Source organism: Odontesthes bonariensis, chromosome 18 (assembly GCF_027942865.1).
Source record: "Odontesthes bonariensis isolate fOdoBon6 chromosome 18, fOdoBon6.hap1, whole genome shotgun sequence".
NCBI lineage: Eukaryota > Metazoa > Chordata > Actinopteri > Atheriniformes > Atherinopsidae > Odontesthes > Odontesthes bonariensis.
Window position 1 is genome coordinate 8,766,893 of NC_134523.1, and position 26,348 is coordinate 8,793,240.

Here is a 26,348-nt window from a genome sequence, read left to right on the forward strand (position 1 = left end):
AATTTCATGTGCAAATGGGAATGGCCGTTTGTGTTTACTGAAGCTAAAACAAACAAATATCCCTTAAGAACCGAAGCAAGGCTTTTGTGATTTTTTTTTTTAATGTTTTCTTTTTTAATAAACAAAAAAACAGGAAACAGTTAAAAAGCATAAGTTCGCAATTGAGACGATACATGGATCTTACTGACACTTGTTAAATGATTTGCACACAGTGGCAACTCAGCAAGTGACATTGTCTATGAAAACATAAGGAAAGAGTGTAATAGCCACATCTAACGCTCATCATCATATGTCCGAAAAAAATAGAGGGTGACAAAAAAAAAAAAAGTTAACATACAGTACATAACAAGCCTTGGACTGCCTTATTGACTCGCATAACAACAATTATACATAGCAGTTGTAGGTGTGTTCATGTTATTAGATACAGAGGCTAAGAGTAAGTGCATTACATAGATGTAAAATACTGATTACTGCTTTTCCAGAGCAACCTCGGTAGTTGGAGTTTAGTGAAACAGCATTGAAGGTGGTTTATAGGAACAATAATAAATCAGTCAAACAGCATACATTCTTTCTAATTGCAAAGCTCAATATTTGGCACTGTCCTCCTGTACATTGACGTTCCTCCATCAGCATGTAATGTAGTTGTAATTCAGTGTAAAAAGTGTTTGGGCGGCATAAGTTAGAGTTGTGTCTGAGATGAGACAGGTAAAGGCACAAGGACAGTCACGTAAGCGTCTCATGAAAAAAACAATCACAAGACTTTTCTTGCCCAGACCACCTTTTTTTTTCTTTGTCTCCCAAATGCAACCATTGAATCTTCAACGTTTCATAGTATGCCTTTTTTTGCTCTCGACTTGGTCAGACTCAGAATTATTGCACGCCATCATTCTATTGATTGGATCAATATGCAAAACAGCCTGTTCAGTGTTGACCAGAAATGTCTTCTTTTATGTCATTCTCAGCATCTGATTTCAGTTTTTCTCTGTTTCCCATGTTACATTCATCACCTATTTCAGTAGCTTGTTCCCTTGCGTTGCAAACGCTTCATTAGAGTGTCGTGACGTAAAACCTCTTGTGAGATTCTCGTAAAAAACCTAAATGGGCCCAAAATATTTGGATGTCTCAATCCGAAGCTTTCTTGAGGAACATTTACAGGACCATAAGCTTTTCTGTGGGTTTTGTAACTTCCTTTGAGTTTATTATTATCTTTGCTAAAGTATTCATGACCCGACTACCAAGGGGACAACATGACTCAGCCAGACACGCACACGCGCTAACGTGCACTTACTGACACAGAGACAGATAGAACACGATTAGAACATTCTAGCACATGCACGCAGAGTTTATATTTAATCCTTCATCCAACAGAAATGAGTAAATACAAAGGTCTCACCTCTGACCTACCACCACTCTCAGAAATCTGCCAGGGGTTTGTTAAACGTTACACAACCTGTGTTTCACAACCCGCGGCCCTTTACTTATTCATGTTGTAAATGCAAATTGATTCTCATTTCTGGATTTATACTTGGACACTGTTCCGTTCTGAAACATCCTGTTGATGTAGCCATAGCTGTTCCATTGAGCTAAACAAATAATTCAGCTATTTTTGACACGACGGATTGGAATTGAACAGACTCATTTCACTCTGATTTTCAAATGAATCAAAATTGTTCTCATTTGCCAAGCAACAGTCACAAGTCACAAGAAATGGCTCTAAAGGAAGAAGAAGACTGATTCTATTTGTCATCCATTTGCTTCCCTATTCTCTAAGCAGAGTCAAGTTTTCAAGATATTCACAGAATTTGCAGTAAACTGCTAGACTGGGCCTTTTATAGCATGGTAGTTTAAACAGTTAAAACTTGAACGTGATAATGATTTATTATTAGGGAATATATCATCGAAAATCTGTGATATCATGGGTGGAGCATGTGAAGAAGATGACTGCGACGTGGTGAGGTCACATGCAGTGCAACTGAGGAAAAAAATCTGATCAATACAGGGAAACGGGCTGTCGATCCACCAGGCCACATGTCCTTACTGTCCATCAGCAGTCACTTTCAGTATCTATTCTATGGCATGTAAACATTGACTCTATGCATACATATCATTTTAATTAGTCCTGAAAGTAGAAAACAAACAAACAAACATTGTCTTTGCACGATAATGTTGATCCTCTTTAAAAGGGCAAAATTAGATCTAAAAATTCTAATACTGCGAGGTCATATTTACTTTCAGATTGAAGTCGTTGGATTGCAATTTCAGGAAATTAGAAGGAAGACAAAGATCCATTTTCTTAAATGGTCTGCTACTAAATACAGAAAGAAACAGAAAAAACAACATCCAACAGATGCAGATGCCAACTAGCCAACTAACTGTCAAATATACACACATACACACACACACAAATGTGTGTGTATGTGTGTGTACATATTTGTATCACTCTAAAAACAACTATTTTATCCCATTAATAACTTTCACGTAGCAATTGTTTAGAGTACCAAAGAGGTCAAACAAAAGAAAAGGGAAAAGTAATGGTATTAGAGCACCAAATGCCTTGTTTTGCAACTGTATTTATTGACTATGTTTTCCATGTTGTTGTATTGCTCTAATTGCTCTCTATAACAATATTCCTATTCATAATTCAGATAGCACATGCAGTACATGACTGCAGCCAGGGAACCAATCACACGCAGGGTTTGGTGATGTCGTCTTTATGTCAGAGCATGTGGGCAGGATGTGCAGTCACACGGGAAGGTCTGTTTCTAGCACATTACAAAGTAAGGCACTTAATAGTCTGGATCACATAAACAACAATATCGATGGTGAGAAGGATCAAATAATAACAATAAAATTATGACAATATAATAATTAAAATAATATACGCTAAAAAAAAAAAAAAAAACACCAACATAAAATACATCCCAAAACACTCATTTGAAGGACATCGAAACAAAGAACACAGTATGATAATCCTTCCCCTGTCATTTAAACTTTCCAGATTTCATTCACAAAGTTTGTTTTCTCTCGCTGACTGTGAGGGTGAGACAGATAAGGTGATGAAAATGATATTTTGAATTTCATGGGTTTTGCATTTCTATTATGGCTGCAAGTATCTTAGGTTTAGGGCTTCTCTGAGGTGCCATGAAGGAACGTGTTTAAAGGAAAGGACAGGGTTATGTGGGACAGAGCAGGAATCCCGAGAAGGAGGAATGGATGTATTCGGTAGAATAAAGGCCATTTGCCTGATCTGAGGGCATCTGGATCCATACCTGGTCACCTTCTTTTAGCTCTAGGACAGCACTACCAGACGCTTGGTCCATATAGCCTTTCTTATATTCATCATAAGTATAGGTGGCTGGTACATTGTTCTTGTACAAAGCCACCCACAGGCTAGTTCCCTTTACATGCATGTGGTACGCAAAGTAGTAGACACCAGATAAAGGAGCAGTGAAGATACCAGTAGATGGGCTGTAGGCATTTTGCCCATTGTACAAGGTCCTATCAAATTTGATTGGCATGCTGGATGGAGGGAATGGTGTGGTGAGAATAGCTGTGAAGGCTGGTGCTAGAGAGGCAGAGAGTGGAACTTGACTAAATACGGGCCCCTTCCTGTCCCCTGGTATTTCTTCCCCACCCAATCCTGTATCTGTCTGCCCTGCAACAACTGTTTGGCCATTTCCTGGAGGCCCAGGGGGCCCTGGAGGCCCAGGTAGACCAGGGTTACCATTGAGTCCAGCAGGGCCTGGTTTCCCTGGAGGACCTTGAGGACCTATTGCTCCCTTCTCGCCAAACTTGCCCACCCCTGGTGTCCCTGGAACTCCGGCTTCACCCCTTGAGCCTGGGATACCCTGTGGGCCCATGGGACCCATAGGCCCTTGAAGACCAGGAATGCCTGACTGGCCCCTGGGGCCTGGAGTGCCTATAAACCCAGACTCTCCTTTCGGCCCTGGAGAACCTGTCAATCCTGAATTCCCAGGTGGGCCAATATTCCCTCCCTCACCTTTGGGTCCAGGTTTTCCTGTAGCACCATTAGGTCCAGGGATGCCTTTTTCTCCAGGGTTACCAGGTTTACCAGGAGGTCCAAGGGAGCCTTGGTCACCTCTAAGGCCAGGCAGTCCTGGAGGGCCCTGGGGCCCTAGCTCTCCCTTCTGCCCTAGCATTCCATGTTTTCCTGGGAGCCCCATTGGACCTTGAAGTCCTGGTTGTCCGGGTAGTCCGTCAAGACCTGGTTCCCCATTTGGGCCCATCATTCCTTGATCTCCTTTGTCCCCTGGGAGACCAGGAAATCCACCATGACCCTTTTCACCTTTTGGCCCATTCATACCAGGTTTTCCAAAGCCAGGGGCCCCAGGATTTCCAGGATTTCCTCTGGTACCTGGTTCACCTTTTGGACCAAGTGGCCCTGGTGCTCCCGGAAGTCCATCCAGACCAGGCTTTCCTAACCCAACTGGCCCTGGCAGACCTTGTAGACCTGGTTCCCCATGCTGCCCTGATTCTCCTTGATTCCCTGGGAGTCCTTGATCACCTTTAGAACCAGGTAGTCCTGGCAAGCCTTTTGGTCCTGGTTTGCCATTACCTGGAAAACCAGGTGGTCCTGTACTGCCTTTTAGTCCAGGAGGCCCCCTCATACCTGGAAGCCCTGGCTTTCCATTTCCATTCTCACCTTTAAGTCCACGGTCACCCGGTGGACCGACAATGCCCTTTATTCCTGGCTCACCACGAGACCCAGGGGGACCTCTAATACCTGGAAGCCCAGGTTTCCCATTCAGAGACAGACCAGCTGGGCCTGGGAGGCCAGGCTGCCCAGGAGGTCCTCTGGGACCTGGTTCACCATGAGGTCCAACCTCTCCATTAAGTCCTGGAATCCCCTTTGGCCCAATCTTTCCTGGGAGACCTGGAAGTCCAGGTTTACCAATTCCAGGAAAACCAGGAGGTCCCTGAGGGCCTGGTTGGCCAAGCTGACCTGGCTTGCCCAGTCCAGGTTTTCCCGGAATTCCTGGCGGTCCAGGAGAGCCTCTTGGTCCTGGTTTCCCTTGGGGGCCTGTTTCCCCCTTCATCATGGGGGGCATATCTAGAAGAAAAAGACCAAGTTGTTACCATGATAATATAACAGCAAGAGGCAATTGAAACCTGCACTATTAACTGTTGTAGCAATAGGCTGATCATACTAACTGCCCCTTTATTCTCACAGTCAGCTGAAGTGATTTGAGCGCATTTTCCTTGAAAAGAATGACAGACAACATAAACTAGTACTACTATTCTATATACTTGACTATTTTCTATGACACACTGAATGTGTCATAGAAAATCAGCAAAGTTAGTCACAAAAGGTTTTAGCTATAACATATTTTTCTGAAGACAATTGTAGTTTTCGGAATATTTCTTTCTAAATTAAACTGCATTTACAGCCTACAAAGAGAAGACAAAAAGATTGCTGTGGAAAAGACTACATTAGACAGTGTGCCAAGACTACATTAGACAGTGTGCCAAATTGTCGTATTGATTTCTCATAGCACACAACTATATGCAACCAGGCTAGGAGTGCCGAAATTCAAACCTGGTCAACTTTACAATAGCTGCCTTATTTCAGCAGTAAACTATCTGCATATACTGTATAACTTTTCAAGTTAGATCAAATGCTCGCTAATCATTCTTTAAAATATAACAGAAAATATTTCACTGACAAATGTTAGTATTTTGAAGTTGGTAGTGTCCCCATAGTTAGAACTCTGATAAATAAAACTCTAGTGTATCATGGAATAACCACTAATCAGCATGCCTTTATTGAAACTAAATGGTGAAGACAATCCAAACCAGTTTACACCCTGAGTTGGGTGAATAATTTCTCCTCAATTTAAGCTGCAGCCAAAGAATGTAAGGCATGGATTCCAAAACAAGGGATCTGGCCAGGATACCACAGTATGTTGGTAGTTCATGTTGATCACTAAAATGTCTTTCCTCGCAACTGTCGCCACACATATTCTTATTACACTCATGATATCACTTCCCCCTACTGGCACTTGATGAGACAATAATTTTGATAATTATTAAATAATATTTAACATTATTAATAATATTAACAGCAGTATTGCTGAAATCAAACAAAGTATTTGTGCCAAATAGTATTTGTGCAATAGTATTTTACGTATGCAAATGACGCTGAAATGATCAGTATGCATGGTTGCATTCAAATTTATGATCATTGCTGAGAGGCAAATAAGATTTGGTTAAAAAGATGCAATGCAAATGGTTTGTTTGTGGTTGGGATGGGGTCAGAAGAACACTCAAGCTGTATACAAACCACATTACTGATTAAACTTATATCAAAGACATTAACAACTGATTGTTCTTGTTGAAGTTTCTCAACATCTTCAAACTACATTTTGTACCCCTTGTAAGAATAGTAAATAATAAAGCATGGAAGGAATCTTTAGGATAAAAAAAACACAAGTAGTGCTTTGTAAGACATTTGAACGAGGTATATTGGTTAAGTTCTCCGTGTGTGTATATATATATATCTCTTGTTCACTTTCAGATGGATTAAAGTTTGATTAAAAAAGGTTCACTGTTGATGTAATGTTGACATATAACCACTAAGTGGCAGTAGAACCTTTGTATCCACTTATAGGGACAATTTGGAGACACCCAAACTCCAGTATGGTTAAATCAAATATATATATATGTAGATATATATGTACGTGTGTGTGTGTGTGTGCGTGTGCGTGTGCTTTAGAATTTGCTTTGAAGTAGTTTTCTCTAATTATTCAAGGGGCCGCTTGTATGATCCAGAATTTTTTGGTGTGTAGTTAGTCGAATTCAATAATGGCAATGACAGCATGCAGAGTTTTTTTTTTTTTTTTTCAATGATGACCACCCCCTTGCCTTTCACAGTTTCTTTGTTTCTTTGTCTGAGTCTCTTTTATTTAATCTATTTTGATTTCTCACACATTTTCTCCTGGGAAATTTGTGATAAACAGTGGTGTAACAGCATCCAGATGGCGAGAGGAGCAACTAGCTTTGTGGAGTTCAGCTAAAATTTGGCAATCAGGCCTCTGTTAGCCCTCAGCTGTGGACAGCCAAACGCTAGATATGAGTATTTGTGGAGATGAGACATAAGCTTAGAATATTGTTGATTTGATTTTAAATCATGGTGGTATGCTTCCACATACCCAAATGACTGATGCTAAAACAGAGAGGACCTATTAGCCCGTAGAGCTACTCAACAGCTTAAGCAAAGCAGAATGTAACTCACTTACACCACATCAACATGGATTACTTACCAACGTAGTGGCCCTTGCCCTCTCGGAATGGAGGTCCAATGGGGCCTTTCATCATGGGCTGCATGTATTTCATGTGGGGCATGGGGGGATAGCCTCCAGCAAGAACACGACCCCCAAGCATCAGTAGCATATAGACAGGAGCCAACAGCATGGTCACCAGCATCTCAGAGGTTTCTCACAGGCAAAGTACTGCAGAACATAGATCGAGAAGACAGTAAATATGGACTTGCTTTGCACCAACAGTGGCAGTGTTTTAAAAAAAAAAAAATTATCTTGTTTGATCTAGCTGAGTCATAAAACCACATCAGTGTAAGTGTGGACTCTCACCAATATGTTTTGCTGCACCTTATCTAACACTTTACAATTAAAAGCCCCCGGAGTTAAATACTTCACAGTTGCAGATAATCTAACACAAGTGAAATAGCTGTTTAAATAATCTACTTTAAAGGTTTTAAAGTCATGCAGAAATGTCGATCTTCCTCTAATATAAAGAATTGGCCTTACATTGTCTCTACAATGTCACAAACCAAAGAATCCCAAGGACATGAAACAGACAAATAATTAGTTAAAAATAATTAAAAAGATACATGTCTAGACAGAAGTCTACGCACATTCATCATGGGCATAAATGTCGTGGCAACATTTCATCCTCAATGATTTCTGTGCAGACTGATTGAAATTTATTCAACACTGCCCCAACTGTACATCGCAGCAGTGGTAGAATTATGTGCTGTCATAACTGGTAGTTTTCACAGGGATAGATGATGTTCTTTTAAAATTTCTCTGCATAAAGTCACCCTTCAGTTTCGCAGTAGAAACTTTGATACATTTGGGTGTTCCTACAAAAACCCTTAAACACATCAAAGTTTACTGTGAAATGGATAAAGCAGGCAAGAAATATAGATTTTGAAAAGGTCTTCTCAAAGTCCTGGCCTCAATCCTGTTCATACGATATGGAATTTGCTTTAAAATTGTACCCGTGCCAGAAACCAAACAAATTTAATGAACCATACTGTTTCTGATTGAACTGTGCTGAAGAAGAGAGGTCAAATACAACTAAGGGAAGGGTGCAACTTGCAATGGGACATTCAACCACATTTGGTGAGCTTGACAGGGAACATGTTTGATCTAGATGACCCTAAGTATCTGTGACAAGCGTTTCTGCTTACTTTAAGTTGCTTCAGGAAAAAATGACCACATCCCGCTCTGTCAAATATTTTCACAGCCACGGTCAGAAGCAAACAGGAAACCACCAGAACACGCTTGGCATGTTTGCATATCATATGCGAGCAACTGTAGGTGCGCAAGTCTGGCTTTAACCAGTGAAATGATGTGTGGAAATCATTGATGTCCACTCCAACTCTCCCCCGAGCTGTTTTCATCAACCCTCCTGAGTCTCAGTACTTATTTAGTGATGATGTGGGATGCAAAATGCAATTTCAAGCTCAGGCTGCTTGCTTTTAAATGCCAACCATATCACAATTTTATTAAGCATGGGAACTCTGTAAGCCAGGTTACTTTTCATTTCATAGCCAGGTTTGTTTACATGGGAATTTACTGATCTAATAGATATGTAGTTGTGTTGTACTTTTACATTATTGGACAACAGAGTTTCAACAATAACATGTAAGAATGGCATTTACTTTACCAGAAAAGACAATACCACAAGCTTCAGAACTGTCTAACTTTAAAAACTTGTGACATTTATGGCCACTATGGCAAGTGTAACATCTGATAGTATTAAGGTTAAGATTAAGATCAGATTTATTGTCATGCACATAAACATACACAAAATTTTTCCTCCGCTTTTAACCCTTTAGTTTTACGATGGTAGGTGTTAAGCTCACATTGCACACCATGTAGCCACTAATTATCTAGTCATGCAGCATCTAGTCTCTATCCACATGAAATAATCATTGGCATTCCTCTGTATTCGTTCTCCATTCCTGTTACGATCATCTTGTCACATCAGCTGTGGATTTGAGTGAGATATGCATATTATGTCCTCTGCAGATAAGGACTGCATGAGTAAGAGAGTTTGAAAGTTTACTCTGGAGGCCCAGCAGTTACACGAACATAAGTTGACGTTTTCTAATTTGAAAATTACATCTCATTACACAAATACAGTTAATTGGCAGCAGGACTGAGAGACATCTGGAGATTTCAAGGCAGACTTTAAATCACAAGTACTTAGTAGAAGGTGTGTTCATTATCACCATATGTGCCGAGTTTAGTTTTCCAGCTCCGCTCTTGCCATTGTCTGTGTTCAATAGCCACACGATGGCAGCTAACTATTCGTCTTTTTTGTTTCGTTTTAATGCCATTTGCTGAAGTGTTTTTAAAATGTTTTCGTTGGGTTCGTCATAAATACAGCTGCCTGTGAGTTATGGTTATTTGTGTAGCTGCATGTCGCTGGAGTCTTTGTGAGGAAGGATCCGAGATCTCTTCTACAGTTTTCACATCAAAGCACAATGTAAGAAAAATGAGGAAACCACAGGCTGATATGTTAAGAGAAATAAACAGTACAAAAAGAGAGCAGTACCAGTTGGTCAGTGTTTTGTCTCTGGCCGACTTTCTGGCTGGCTGGCAGGGACGTTCGTCTGGTACGGGGGTCTGTGGTTTTGGTGCCGATGTAATTTAACAGGCAGGTCTGGATGCTCACCATTCTACAGGCATCAAAACAGACCAAGGACCAAACTGACGCAAAGCCAGAGGCTTGAGATATGAACAGGGATCCGTCACAAACAGTTCCTCCACGACCTGTTTATCAAATGTTTTTGCTGGAAAGCTGTGCAGACAATGTAAAAAAAAAAAGAAGAAGAAGGAGAAGAATCTAATATAATCCCTTCTGGCTGGCCACCATGAGCTGCTGCTGGACAGGGACTCACACACGCACACAAGAACACCCAAGTAACAAAATACACAGTCTTGGTGGTCATGAGAGCACAATAAATGATTATGAGGGGTGTCTTGAAAATGCTCATTAACCTTCACCCAATTTCTCCTAAATTCAGTCCATTGAAAACATCATTAAAAAGGGTTTGACAAGAGAGACGAACAAAGATTAATCAAAGCCATTTTCAGCCATTAAACATGTGCAGCATCCAGAATTGCAGTGAAGAACTTCATCTGGCAAGGAAAGTGATGTTTAACTTAAAACTCATCTCACTTTTAAAAAAAAAAAATGGGAAAAAAAGACCAAAACAGGACCAAAAAGAAAAACCTCAGAACGGGTGCACATCAGTCACATCAGGGAGCAAATGTCACACAGTCAAAAGCTTTCTTTGTGAAATATCTGATTTCCACGAGTTATCCATATATCTTCCAAGTAGAGATAGATCTTATTATCTATATGAGAGATGAGAGGATATCAACGAGTACTGACTGTGACCATAAATCGGTTAATTTAGTTTTTGTTTTTTTTGGCCAACAGAACATTTTAAGAAATGTTGAAAATATTTTCTCTCGTGTGAACAGCTTTGTAGGAAGTATGTACAGTCCACAGGCTACTTTTTGGTTATTTCAGATTCTTTATTTTTATTTGAAATTTGGGAAAAGTCCAGTCGTATATGTTCGGGCCTGAATTATATCTGGCCGTACATCTCTGTCTGGTAAATATGCTCGAAAGCTGCAACTGTATAAAATGACTGGTTATGTCGTCTTTCCGCCATTGTCACCTGCGGCAAAGTTTTTATTTGCTTTTCTTTGTACAGACTATGTGAAGCACATTTTGGGGATGGAAAATCCTAACTACAGTTTCTTGTGTAGTTATGAAAGCAACTAATGAATGCTTTTGTTTGGTCTGTGTACATATGTCTTAACTCAAAAAAACTATAAGCCCCTTTAGCTGCCTTTTCACTCAATGTTCCCATGATATTTGTACTAAAATGCATTCGGACACAACACAGACATTTGAAACTGTTTCACTCACCACCTAAGGGTTCAGACTTGTGCCCTTTCAGTGCCTGAACAGCCTTGACTACCTCAAAGCCAGTGTAGCACTGGGTCTTGTTCAAAAAACAAAATATGTTGTGAACAAATCTGAACATTTTCGCAGCTGTGTTGCTGGCAATGAAAAACAAAGTGGATCCAAAATTGCAGGGTGTTTAGGGAAACTGGAAAGGGTCAATCTGCCCCCACAACCAAAAACGCATTTTCTAGAAAACATCTTGGAGACACAAGCAAAGTGCTGTGCTGTACTCCAAGGGGTAGTAGTAGGTCACTCGTTTCTTCGAGTGCAAAACCTTAACGCTTTTAAAATGATAAATGGACTGTACTTGTTTAGCGCTTTTCTAATCAGTCTGACCACTCAAAGCACTTTGACATTACATGTCACATTCACCCATACACAGTGCTTTTTTTGTTCTAATTACTCACATATACACCAATGGACGCATCGGTAGGCGACATGTAGTTCAGTGTCTTGCCCAAGGACACTTCAACATGTGGGCATGTGAGAATCCTGGAGTTGAACCACCGACCTTCCGATTAGCAGGCGACAGCTCTTCCTCCTGGGGAAGCTACAGCTACGACCCGCCCTACAGGTGAAAATCGTGCTGGGGTGCATTGCCTGCAGAATTTGACCAAACAAGCAAATCTAGGAACTATGACATGATAGTTGCTAAAAAAAAAGTTTGATACTACTGGATAAAACAAGTACTTTGTGCATAAATATTCGAAAACACCTCCTTTTTTTTTTTAGCTTTCGGTGACTTTTAAGGTGCTATTAACTTGTTTTAACACTGCGGATAAGCAAGAAAACATGCCCTTTAAGACCCCAGGAAAATGTGCCAACTTTAACTCCTTTAAAACCACTACTTTGGAAAAATACATTTTCAAGTTTAATTGGGAAATAAAAGGACTGGAATTATTGTGCATGTACTTGTCATTGCAGGCTCATGGTAAGCCAGTGTGGCAGAGTGTAAGCCTCTTCTGAAACATGGCAGTAGGTGTGAGTGTGCATTGTTTTGTGTTTCTGTGTGTTAGCCCTGTGATGGACTGGCAACCTGCCCTGTGTATCCTACTTCCTGTCCACTGTCAGCAGTGATGGGTTCCAGTTCTTTGGAAACCTGAACTGGATAAAATGGATCTACAGCCTGGACGGTAATGATGCTTAATGTATTTCAGAATTCTCATCGTCGACAATACAAAATATTATAGGGGACCATCAAAAACGGGCTTGAGAGACAGTATTTTTATGAATAAACCATAGTGTCAGATTGCTTCTGTTAATATTCCTGCCATTCTAAAGGAATGTTACCGGTGAACATCGGCATACATTGTTAACAAGCACATATAACACAGAAGACATTCCGTTGCCCCACTTACAGTAAACCTCACACATCTATCACCGAACCACCTGGCATCGATGGGAGACTTGTAGTCATCACCTTTCTTGAACATGTGTCGGATGCTTCTTAAGCTTAGCTGAAACTCTGATCTGTGATGGCTTCGGGCTGCCAAAGCAGACGCAACAGCTTCCAAACCCAAATTCAACATTATCTCGAGAGGCCGGCTCAGACATGCCGAAGAGACGCAGACAACCCTGCTGAGTGAGCGAATGCCAAGCACACACTTCCCTAACTGCTCTGTCTACCCACTAATGAAATTAACAGCGCCAGGGAGGTGAGGTTGAACGGGCTCTGTCTCCACCTCCATTAGGCTGTACATGTGTGGATCCAGACAGGTTGACATTTCCCAAACCCCGTGCCACAGAGAGATAATAAGGTGTGAGGATTAAGTGTCCTGCTAGGAAGAGGAGGCGTTTGCTTTTGTGGGGAACCTATAAGCCAATGCTTGAATGGAGGAATCCTCACGTCAACAGCATGTACTCTGAAAGGTCAGCTTTTACAAAAACACCAAATGGTTCAGAAACAGTTGAGGTCCATGATGGTTTAATAGTTTTGGTTTCAACCACAAGCCTTGCAGAGATCTACACTTAAAACCTAACTAAATATTTTCGCTGATTCATTCAGTTTTGACTAACCTCAGCCGCAGCCTTGACCATAATGGTTCTTAACCCCAGCCATGAATGCACATGGGTTCCTCAACCACAGCCAACCTCCTATACCAAACTCCTCTTGTAAATTAAACACGCAAAAGTTGGAAACTTGCACAGAGGCATAGAATTCAAAGCACTGAAGGGAAGGAAAAGGGAGATTTCAAATTAAGCATGTGTTACTTTCTGTTCTTTTATATATATAAAACAAAAACAAAAAAACCGCACACACCCACTAATGTGAAGAAAACTCTTTAGACTTATGACAATCAGAATGTATCTCATTTTCATCAGTTTCTGAACTGCTCTGTAGCTGTAAATGACTTTTTTAAAGTGATAGGAGCCCCTAGCTGCTCCTATAGAAAATAACAACAAGAAAATGTTAATCTATAGCGCTGGGTTATCAACAATTAGCACAGACTAGCACAGAAGAGGTTGGGGGTGGGGAGGACTTTTTTCTTCCTTTTTACTTCCTTTGTTCTACTTTGTTTGGCAATGAAAGTACTTTGTCAAGGTTGGAAAAACATCATGATTAGGCCTTTGTGAGGAAATACCCTACACTGACATTTTCTTTGTTGCCATGACTCACTCCACACACACCGTAGCCGGACAGCCATCATCCATCTGTCCCTCTCCAAGTAGAAATACATAATGCTGCATTTAGTTTTAACTAGAAAATCTTAATCACTGACTTATTGTCTTTGAAAAATTCAAACAAAATACAAACCAAATTACAAATGTCCTAATCGGTAACTCTGATAAGGTCTATCCTGACTTCTGTATTTCTGCATTCTCCAGCAAGGCAGCTTATAAAGTACACATCACATCCTTCTTTATTCTTTATCGTTTTTCTTTATTTAAGAAAACATTGGTCCAAGTACTTTTACTGTATTTTTCAAACTATTTCCTTTCTAGATTAAAATCAACAATAAAAATGTTGACGAAATTTTGTACTTAATAACAGGCAGACAAAGCAAACCTGATGGTAACTATGGTTATATACCTTATAACAAATGCACGTTGGTCGACTCTAACTCTGACTTTCCACTTTCAACGTAAGTCACATTCAGCGTATGACACTACAAGCACAAAACAACAGCCGACACGTATGTTACCATCTAATGATTTTCAACCCTGATTGGGACACTACTATATCTTGGTTGTTTTATATGAACGTACCTATTACAAGTTCTCTTGTGAGACTGAGCTGGCCTTACAAAAGTATGATTGCTGTGCACCCTTAGTTTTAAGATGTATCTGTCTTAATGTTTAATAAAATAAGCAAAATAGCGGATAGGACAAAAAACATGCTCCAGCAACTGACTTTTTTTTAAAAGAAAAAAAGCACAATGTTCAAATAAGATAAAGGAGATGAGAAGGACCTGATTGATTCAAGGTCATGGTACCTGTGGAGCATGGTTGTGTTTTCCTAACATCTCTGTAGCCAAAAAGAAAAGGGCTGAGAGGTGCTCAGAGAGGGTTGAGTTTATGTTGAGGGCTAATCAAAGAAGGAACTAGGAAAAGGAAATCAGTGGAAGGTCCGTGTCGTGTAAAGTGTGGGGAATGAGAGAGGTGGCGGGGAGCGGAAAAGAGAAACAAGGTCAAATAGGAGGTTTTCATTTTCTTGATGACTTCATTCAGGGAAACAGGTGTAATACCCCTGGGAAAGCACCTGAGTGTAGAAGCAGATGTGGTAATGATAAACTGGGGGCTGATCTAGCGTGCAGATGAAAGTGTTTGGGTGTTGGACAAAAGGTGAAGCAGTCAAAGTAAGGCTAATTAGTGAAAAGAAAAGTAGGTTGTAGGTCCTAACACATGTTACACAGGTTTTTTTTTTTTATCAGAAACAGCCAGAGGAAATGCCTAGATTATGTTCTATCATCCATGACCATCTTTTTGAGGGCTTGTGAAAGTTTGCAAAACATCCAAAGCTACCCCTGATCTATGAGGAATAGGGTGACAGTATAGCGGAAGCTGGGGAAAAAGTGAGAGTCTGCAGGCAGACAAAGGCAGCTGTTCCTTTCCATCTGCCCTGCTGGTGCACCTAAACTCTACACGAGTGCCTGATTAGGTAATCGAAAGGAAAGAGCAGAAAAATAATCTCATAAAGGGAAGTCTGCTTTCACCTTTCCAAGCAATACATGTTGTGCTTTTCAATTTTGCTCAAAAGGTCACGGGAAGCACACTTCCGCACTCTCAGAAACTGATATTACAAGTGTTTTGTCATCTTGTGCAAAATGAAAAAATTGATGCAAAGATAGAGATTTATGGATGTAGAACATATAGTCGTAAAGTGAGCCGTGTGGTAGAAGGCACTGTGGAGATGACCTCACCTCAGAAGGAAAACCTCTAGGACATCCAGTAATATGATCTCCTGTAAATCAGAATGATCTCTCTGTCTCTCTTTGTCTCGCAAGTCTCGATTGGCAATCTCAGCCCCCCCCCCTTTCTCTTCCTGAAGCCTCCCGCTCTCTGTTGCTCATTGCTGGTGTGAATACTCTTACTGTGTGCTGCCAAAGCAGACCGAGTGAGACGATTCTTTTCCTGCTGTTAATTTCAGTGTAACAGTAAAAGTGTAGCATTTCAAAGTACACTGTAGTTTAAAGTGAAACAGAGGCAGTCATACGAGTAAAAGTGCATTGTCTTTTTTGCGAATAGTGATTTTTCAATCGCTACAAAAAACAAGTTTCAAAGTTGGTTTAAAACTCGAAAGCTCGATAATGTGTTTACAGATGACTTGTTTAAAAAAACTCTGAAGGTTTTTTTTCATACACTTAAGTAGGTCAAATTTTATTTCATTGGATCAAATTCTGCAGATGTATTTGAAAGTAAAAGTGCGGCCAAGTCCTGGTATAACAAAGAATGAATCTAAGTCAACACAGTAGAAACACTTCCAACTTGTTCTCTTTCCCAGGGTGTGAAATACTCCTCTTCTGTCAAAGCCCCTGGCACCTGTCTGATACACCAGCTGCAGCAATATTAGACAACATAGGAGTGGAGTACTATTCCCAGGGTCTGAACACTGGAGATTCAAAGTCAGAGCCATCTTGGGATTTTTTAATTTTCCTTATTCATTTCCTTATATAGGCAACATATGGTTTGATTTAGGCAAACAAAAATGTCCTGGTTGTGTTTATACCCCAAAATACATCCATCCATCCATCCATTTACCATAATATGGGGCTCTATGCAGTTAGGGCCGTTAGAGCCCCTAGTGACAATCAGACATTAGACAGGGTACAAATTGGACAGGTCGCCAATCCATCACAGGCATGAAACATAGACAAGCAACCATTGTGTTCATAACTTTAATCTGATCATATCAACCTGCTGCTTTGAAAACTGATGCTGAAAGCTGTACTTGCTTGGCTGTAAGGTACACAGCAGAGGAGAATGGTGCAAACACGCAAATCTTGTCCAAGTTTGGTTCATACTGCTAGGAGACTGAAAAGGTAACCAGGAAGCTGTTCGTTTTCCAAGTGGTAAACTTCGACACTGGTTGCATCAACCAGGCTGTTAGAGGAAAGCCCTGACATTCCCGTTACTGATGAAAAAGAGGAAGAGACAAGAAGGAGTTAAGAGGGTGTGGTTTCAGAATATTCTCTGATTGTGACAACAATCTGATGGATTTAGGGTCATCTAGGAGTTGCACTCATGCAATGACCGGTATACTTTGAGCTGAGGGGTGAGGAATTTGACAGTCTCTCACACCAAGACACACAAAAATGAGAGCCAACTTCAGGCTGCACATCAACAGATTCATCACAGAGAGCTGCTTCGAATGTGAACTTGTTTTGACTTCAGTGCAGAGCACATGAAAGACACGTTGGTTTGACCTTGTGCTTGACCTTGTGCTATGCTCAGCTTGGCGCAGCGCAGAATAACTCTACACTTGTGCAGCAGTTAAGACATAAATGGGTTTGGTAGCAGAGCTCAGCACCCACCGTATCAAATGTGAAAGCAGCATTAAGTTTCCCTCTTTGTCAATAACTGGTGGTGGGGGTCTTGACAAATTGGCAGTATATGATAGTTGGAGTAAGAACAGGTCGTGCCTGCCTAAAATGTGAAAACACCAAATGTAATGTTATATCCAGTGAAAAGTAAAAGTACTACATAAGCCAGAATTTGAACCGCTGAGCTTCCAATTGGCAGACAACTGCTTTTCCTCCTGAGCAGCAGCCACCCCTTTCTATCTTTAGCATCAAAGTGATTATGCTAAAACGATATCCAGTGGTACAAGGAGGAGCAGGTATGGGCTTTTGTTTCATCCTGATTTTTCAGCAGCTTGTGCAACCTACAATCTTTCATAAACATAGACCTGCTTGGTTACGACCTATTGATCGACTAAATTTAACTTCTGTTGCTTGACTTCAAGATGTAAGCATCATAATGAAATTTGTGGCTAAACCTAATTCCTAAAACGAACACTAAAGGGTTTTTCATGCCCTAAAAACACTAGAAAAATGATGTGACTTGCAGCAGGCTCGTGAATATGATGCACATCAGCGGGGAATTAGAATTGTTTATTCTCAATACTGACTTATAAACCGATTAGTGACTATACTCCCCCTACCTTTGTATACCTTGCACTACACCATGAGCAACAACTCTCTTGGTAAAAGTTATCTTCAGAGATGCTCACTGAAAATTCCAATCCAGTCCAGTGAAAAATTAGGTTTAAAAATAGGACTGCAAAAAAACAAAAGAAAACACAAAAAAAGTTTGATGAGTTGGCATGAAATGATCTTCATGTTGTAGCAGACAGAAATGCAAGTAAATGTTACATTATTTTGCATGATTGTTAAACTTGCGTCTTTGGTTTTCTAACTGCTTGAAAAAAAAAAGGGACTACATTCACCAAAGTGGTTTCATCTCACTCCTATTGGAGATCCATGCATTTCTGTAAGATGACAGAACCGCATTTACTAAACCAAGACTGTCACGTCGTTATTCAGGGTCAGAGTTTAGTGAACAGCCATTTGTTCAGACAAGATGGGGTTGTGCAGGATCATGGACTGAATACAGGAATCTGTATAATTCTAATGTGCTGGCCTGGGCTTGGTCTGTGTTATGTCTCCTGTTTCTATGCCATGTCTCCGAGTAGATGTTGCCTCGTTCGTCTCACTTAGTGGGTGGTTTTACTTCTGCCAGAGGAGTACTTTTGAAAAGTTCAGTAGCGAAAGGTCAGGGAATTCACAGAGAACTGACAACTTTGAGACAAGGAAAAGAGCTCACAACAAGCCACCACACAAGTGATCCAATTTTTTTTTTCCTGAAACGAGTTTTGCATTGAGATTTTTGTGTTGCAGCTTCGTTATTCCCCTGCTGCGTGTCAAAGTATTCATGGTGGCAGGTCATCCAAAGTCAAAGCCAGTTGTGGCAAAGAGTCAAAGTCCATGTGGAGTGGAAGCACATGAGTCTATTTAAGATTCAGCGCTCTGAAGGTGAGAAATGTTCTGGGGCCCTGAAATAAGGGGGCTAAACCCGGAACAATCACACAACATCAATTGTTCCATTCTTTTTTTGCCAGAGCTGGAAAAATCCTAAGCTGCACGTAGTTGGGGCAAACTTCCAGGAAGGAAAAGCCTCTGGTAGTCTGTTTCTATCGAAAGGTTACCACAGTTTTACACTCCATGAAAACACTGAGCTATTACTATTTACGCTGTTCAACGCTATCACTGGTGGTGTGTGTCAAGAGCACAGTACCTTATGACATAAACAATATTGGAGCAGCAGAAGAGAAGATTTGGAGGTGGGGGGACCATGAAGGAGACATGAAGTCATTAGAAAAGGCTGAAAGAGAAACAGGGAGATGGAAAGAGGAAAGAGGAAAGTGAAAGCTTTAGCTCTTGATCTCCCCGTTGACCTACTTCAGATGCACGCTCCGCCAATCATCTCACACACTCCTTCTGCCGGCTGCTAAAACAGACTCACAAGTACACGCGCATGTTGTGCACGCACACACACACTCGTCTGTTGGCAGCAAAACAGACAGGGAGGCCTATTTTTCTGTCTAAAAGGGAGGGAAGGGTAGGGAGGAGAAGTGGAAGATTATAATTTAATAAGGGGCAGGAAATCTTGGTCAAATCCCTCTCAAGGAGTTGAAATGCCTTAGTGCTGAAGGCTACAGCAATGTAGCCTGAACACTCCATTAGAATGGGAAAAGACAACAAGGAAGAGAGATAATCTACTGTAATGTTGTTTGGGGTCATACTGTACTGTAATATGACATCTCTAATCACCAATTTTTGGAAGGCTTGGGAGTGACATAATTACCACTTAACAAACATAATGTCACCACTACGTCGTAATTCTTGTTAAAAAAGAATTTGCCATCGTGGGAAAAAGTCAGTGACCATATCATAATAATAGCCCACTGACTTTCCATTGATTACCAAAGACTCTCCTGAATCACTTGAGTTGAAAATGAAGGGGGAAAAAAATCCTCCTGATGAACAATTGTGATTACGGTGTGTTTTTTTGTTGTGGTTAAATTTTTGTGTAACTTGTCTGAGTCATGCTAAAGTCCAGGACTCCTGTACCCCTCCAGGACTAAGAAAAGAAGCCAATACAGAAGTGACTATATCTGCAACGACCACTTATTTACTCACTCCAAAAGTAAATCAGTTCCCCTACACCCCCATTTTAGATGCACAACTGTACAGCCAAATTAAACCGCCAACCAGGCAACCAGGAAACTGGCAAAGATATTCAAACATGGGTTTCTGTTTACCCCAAACAACAACAAAATCCCCAAACAATTACAAAATCCAAAAAGAGTTACGAGTATGTCCATAAAAGAGGTCAACTAAATGTAACCATACTCAAAAAGAAGAAAAAAAGATGCAAAATGTTTAACTAAACAACCAAATCAGCAAGCTCAACCCAAGAAAAAGTGACCTGACACAATGGCACATGAGGGCAATTTCGGCCAAACCAAATAACAAACAAACGGGACAACAAATTGAATGTCAATTACAAAAAACAGGATACAAACTAACTAAACCTAAATAACCATAAATAACAGAACAATGCACCTATAACCTTTCAGTGTTGCTATGTGTGAAATCCATACCAACATTGTAACAATCTGCCTCAAACTGTCTTCAAATTCAACATCCATGTATTGTTTACATTAATGGTCATAAAGTACTTTGTACTGAGAGATGAAGTAAATCAGGCTGGCAGATTCTACTTTGGGTAATTTTCATGTGTGTTGGCTCAGAGCGGTCAAACAATTCTCGAAAAACACTGAACTGATGCAAAAACAAAAACACATAGAAAATCAAACAATAACTGTCATGACAGACTAAATATTTGGAGTCAGTGTGCAAATATGATTAACATAGAATGGCATTGTATTTATCTTTTACTGTGAGACAATATCGGGCATAAAATGCTGACTTGGTGCGGAAAGGCCTTAATTGCTGGGGTAAAGGTAACATGTGAAATGGGTGTATAGAATATATGGAAAAGCGACACATTCTTTTCTTCTTTGCTCTGGAGAGTGGAAAGAACTACGGTGAACCCCTCTCTGTTCACAAATCTCTTGTTCACTCACCCGTCAACATTCTAAATGGATGCTCATTAGACGGTTTGAATCCAAGTTGAGGACCATTAACAACTCATTGGTCCCTGGTTGATTGATCACTCACTTAAAATCCCAGCTGCTTGTTTCAGAATTAAGCCCAAGACAGCAGAAAAGAACGCACAAAAGAGCCTCACACGACTACACGCATGCTTGCATATCACCCAGACCACCGGCACACAGCACATAGCGCATAGATCTCTCTGACTGTGGTCCTCGCTGAAACCCACCCCACCCATCAGGATCAATGCAAGTCTTTATTAGCTGCTGGCTAGGACTGCTGACTGTGTAAGAAGATCCCGACAGTTCTGGCCTCACACCTTCCTGAATCTACTGCTGGACTGTATAAACATGGCTCAGTGTCTGTGTGTGCTTTGTGTGTGTGTGTGGACATGTTCTGTCTATAACGTTGTAAAGTTGGTGGAGAACAAAGAAAAAGTACATGGAGAAATGAACATCAGAGACATGTCATGTCTCACATTTAATGCCATCATTTTTCAGGACTTTCCAAGCAGTTTCGGGCAGGACTGTTGAAACAACAATTCCGTGTCAGTAGATCAAGCATGTGATAAGTGGCTACAACAGTGCAGTCATAATCAGTCTGTTTTTGTTTTTTTTTTAGCATGAAACACATAAAAGAAGCTATTCAACTGCAGAAATGCACACAATGGAGCACGTAAAAACTGTGAGAAACCCAAGTGATTTGTCCCATGGGGGCTGTCAAGAGTGAGCCCACACCAAGTCTTTTGATGACTATGAGAGCCACCAGGGAGCAGCACAGGTCAGACCAGATGGTATAAGGAGCTCTGGGCCATGTCAGACACTTATGACAAGTGGGGAGTTGGGATCTTGCCCAATCTCATTTCACACCACCACACATTAATAGATGCCTGATCAAGCTTGTTATTTTATACAGAAATAAAGCCTCTGGCTTGCAAGCTGTATATAACACATGGGTATAAAAGCAGCAATTGCATGCTTTCATATGATTAAAGTATAGGATGTAGTCTATTTTAAGATTTGATTAAGAAAAGCCTGATTCTTTCATGGCTAGTGTGAAAGGGATCAAAACGTGAAGTACTAGTGATCCAGTTGGGATCGTCAGGCGTTTGTTAAATATCAAGGAAGGACAGGCTACGGAGAGATGCCAGCTTGATGCAAAGCATCTGCTAGTCCAAAACAACTGAAAGATTGTGCCCAATAAAACAACAGAAAATAAATAAAGCTGCTCTCCAGCTACAATTGGCAGACAGAGGGAGGTCAGGTTACTATGAGAATGGCAGTTTTCCTGCTTGTTCCTACCACAACACATTACTCTGTTGCAACAGCCAGCAGCGTCAGATCTCATCATGCCCTATGCGTTATCATGCACTGTTTTGTCTGTTAGGCTAAACTGAGGGGAATAAGAGACACAAGGAAAAGTGTGGCTCTCGGACTGTGGAGAGTGGGAGGTGGAATAAATCAACCCAAGCTAGAGGGAGGACAAGAGAAACGTGTTTCATAGACACAGGGGTTAACTTAGCATTTCCTCCCTAATACTTACGCTGCAGTCAGGAAAGAGGTTGTTTTCTCCTTATCTCAATGTCTCTCCCTCTCTGACTCTCTGTCTCTCCCTCTGACTTTCCCTCCTGAGTCATCAGCATCCCTCCACTGTCCTGACACTAATCGCAATCAGAGTGACTCCCTACTCAGTTCGCTTTTGTGTGATGGATTACATCAGAGCTTCTTTTTTATATTAGAACCAGATCTCCCCATCCTTCCTCTCTTATCTCTTCGGCTCACTCATCAGGAGGTGATCAGAGACGCACATAAAGGAATGTTCCAGTCGCTGTGAGGCAATAAGTAATGATGAGGATCAAAGGAGGCATCGGGTGACATTGTCAGTCTGGGACAGTTCAGGGAAGGGAAAGCCCGCTGTGTAACAATGGCTTATGAGAGTTTTTATCTCCTACGTTTGATTAAGTTTACTAAAAAACATTCGATAACATCTGTTACTGCTCCAAGTACAACACATCATGACAAATTAAAAGTTTTTGGGCTGCTAAACTGTCTGGTTTGATCTCCAGCATGCCAAAGCTTGAGCAGAGTTCATCTGGACGAAAGAAAAAAAAGACTCCTCTAACGACAATAAACATTCAGATTATTGTGTAGTGTTGAATGAACTCCACTTCCACATTCACCTGCCTCATGGAATTCCTGCAGTGCTGCCAAGACCCAATTAAACAGCACATTCAACCTCTGCAAGGCTAGACGCAATAAAAACCATCTCATTTTGTATTTTGTAGCAAATGGTAGAAATTAAGAGTAAACGAGGAAACAGTCAAGGCATTCTTTTCTGTTTCTGAATGGCAAGATTTGTGCCCGGGCCTTTAATCAGGCTACATCAACGTATCTAGTATGATGGAGTGCTGTTAGGGAGGTTATGATAAGAGACTACATCAGTCCTCACGCATCTAATGGTTCATTAAAGGGTGATTCTCAGGATCAGATTTGTTTATCTCAGACCTGGCAGCCAGACGAAGGGGACATTCTTGAGAGTCTGGAGTTAGTTTAGATTCATGGGCCCTCACTTAGATAATCACCAGACTAAAGGAAGGCTGAAGCAGCTTCTTTGTCTTCTCTTGGCTGATGGAGTGGACGGGAGGATTGGCAGGGGGAATATGAGAGTTAGAGAGGAATAAAACTTACACCACAGACATGAGAATGAGACACAACTTTGGATACCAAAGTCTCCGTGGGGGTGGATGGCGCGATGCAGAGGCGGCAGAGGCCAGGCTTCTTAAACAGAGCCTATCCAGAGGAAATAAATCAAAACAGACACAGAGGCTGGTGCTGGTGCTGCTGTCCTCACATGCAGTACAAGGTGCACATGTTGTTCGAAAATAGTATAGAAACATCTGGATGATGGGCACGCTTTTCTGTCTGGACTTTACAAGTTTTTCTCTAACGTTGGACTCAGTTCTATGTCATTTTCTGATTACTTCCAGTTACTTCACAGGCAGCATATTTCCACGAAAAACTTCTTCTAACCTTAACGCACTCAGTAATGTTTGTGTGCATCAGCCACGGTGACAGACAACCTACATTGATCCTTACCACCAATCACAGCAGAGCATTTTGACAGCAGAGCTGATTATGCAAAGAAGAATGCTGCAAAAGCTGCTCAAAATAATGGACAATGCTACACACCCTCTACATAACATAGATATCAAACAACAAAGTGTGTTGAGTCAGAGGTGTTTTATTACAGGAGGTCATTCCTCAGTAATAACTCTGAACAAGGACCTTTCTACAATGACTAGTGACTAATAACTGTTTGGTTTCTTTATGTTGCAAAAATGATTTTCCATTTTGGGATTAGTATTGGGATAAGTAGTTCCGTAAAATGGGTTACAGAGTATTCAATTCAATTGAATTTTATGCTGCATTCCTACTGGTTGATAGATGTGTCATCCCAGCAAACTGTAGATTCTCAGCCATCCAGGTCATGGTAATCCTAAGAGTTTGAATAAGGGAAACTGGACTTCTTTTTCTCAATTCTTGAAGATGATACACCCCTCATCCAAAAAGGCCTCAAGAAAGGCCTCCAGTTGCCTTTATTCAAGCTATTAGGGTTGCTGCGCAGGGTTCCCTTTTAGTAATGGTGTTCTGTGAAAATAGGGTCATTTGATGATAGCCTCGACCAATGTTCTGAGGATTTACACAAAATAATGTTGCTGTTGTCAATATTTCAATGCACCTCTACTGAAAAACTATCCTTACACTGAGTTATTCTGTGTATAAAAAAGTGAACACACACACACACACACACACACACACACACAAGACATATGTCTCATAAAACTCCAAAGTCCCACTGAGAACACTGTGGCGGGAGTGAGTAGTGGACATCCTAAATGCAGTAGCGGCTCGTGGTCTGGAAAATAGGCGGGGCAGTCGATCTGCGTTATCAAAATGCAAGCTTTTATGGAGCATACGCAATAGGCCAATAGTCTATGCAACCATATGCAGGGGGAGATGTGCGCACTCGCATAAAAGTCTGCCATACAACAAACACAAAAGCCCCATGAAAATGAGCGAAGAGAAAGTTTGTGAAAGGAATTAATACGGCCTACATTTCAATTAGAGGGAAACTTGTCGCAAAGCATTACCTAGCATGGCTAATTTCATGGCACAATTCAGATGCGCCTTGCTGGACTCGTGTTTTTTTGCCTTTTCCGAAAAATGCTTCATGTCACACACACCGACAGTGCTCCACATATCCCCTTGTCCCCCCGTGCCAGGCGATTGGAAGAGCAAGCATGGGAAAACAGAACATTTTATTCCTATTGGAACAACCAGAGAGCCAAGGCTTTTTGTCATACCACGCATGGGAAAACGTCCGATTGAAAGACCTACCCTTATCCATTGTTTGCTGAACTATATTAATATCAGGTTTATGGGGGCCGAGGTTTTCAATAGCCAATTTTGTTCCCAAATCTAGTCTGTCAAATGAGTTCTCCAAGAGAAACTCAACGCCATTGAGTACAGGTTCGATGCTAGCAGCCATCGTTAAAACTTCACTCACTGTAGCCTACTGTCAGACTGACTCGCTCCTGAGCTTGTGCAGAGTAATATAGCAGTAGGCGGGACAGTGTGTAGCAACGTTTTTAGCTAGTCTTGGGGAAACCTAAACTAGCAGACAAGTAACCTACTGTACATGTACGAAGCTGTCAACACATTGTTTACTGTCTCAACATTGCTTTGCTCATCAAGCTAAGATATTTCATTAAATCACTCCCAGTTTCCCATTTTGCAAAGACTTCGTTCACAATCACTTAAACTTTGTAAGATAGCAACTATAAAGTAAAATCTTTACCTACCACAAACGTGAATCCGGATTAAACAGCCAATATCCATCATCAAATCCGACATAGTTATTCGTTTTATCCAACAAGTTTGTAGGGGAATTTGGCGGCACTGAAGTTCCCACTGGCTAGATGGGCGGAGTAATATATTTCTTAAACTCTTTGAGTCCTTTCCATGTCCAGGGCAGATCATACACCTGCCCCAATAGCATCTATACAGGCGCGCTAAATGTAACATGATATTATGCTACGTAGGGGCCTACAGTGATTCTGATTGGTAGAATGTGCTCGAGAGTTCGGCGGGGCCGGGCTTAGCTGAGGGCAGACAAGGCATCTGCCCTGGCCAATGGCCATAGATCTAACGTTAAGCAGCCACACTGGAGGTAGGCTATATTTCAGCGAAAATAAAAACAGATTCCACTCGCAAAGTCCGTCACAAGCCACAATATGGTGTAATACGATTCCCACTGTGATTGAAGTTGAAATAAATATTTTATCTATAATTTATAATTATCTATATTTTATCTATAAAAGAAAGGTTGGGGGTGTGGAAGGCGGGGCTCTGCCCATCCTGCCCAAATACAGCGGCCGCGGCTGCCTAAATGCCATGTGGAGATCCGCTATTTGCTGGGACA

At 41.1% G+C, this 26,348-nt stretch overlaps 1 protein-coding gene across 1 annotated transcript in view; it reads right to left on the reverse strand.

The window, feature by feature from the left end:
- Positions 1-1,261: 1,261 nt before the first annotated feature.
- Positions 1,262-26,348, reverse strand: part of col8a2 (collagen, type VIII, alpha 2) — a 48,944-nt gene continuing 23,857 nt past the window's right edge. The window contains exons 2-3 of the mRNA XM_075449677.1: positions 7,281-7,469; positions 1,262-5,071 (exon numbers count right to left, since the gene is read on the reverse strand). Of these exons, the coding sequence (XP_075305792.1) occupies positions 3,174-5,071; positions 7,281-7,443 (2,061 nt within the window). The 5' untranslated portion in view covers positions 7,444-7,469 and the 3' untranslated portion in view covers positions 1,262-3,173. The remainder of the gene's footprint in view (positions 5,072-7,280; positions 7,470-26,348) is intronic.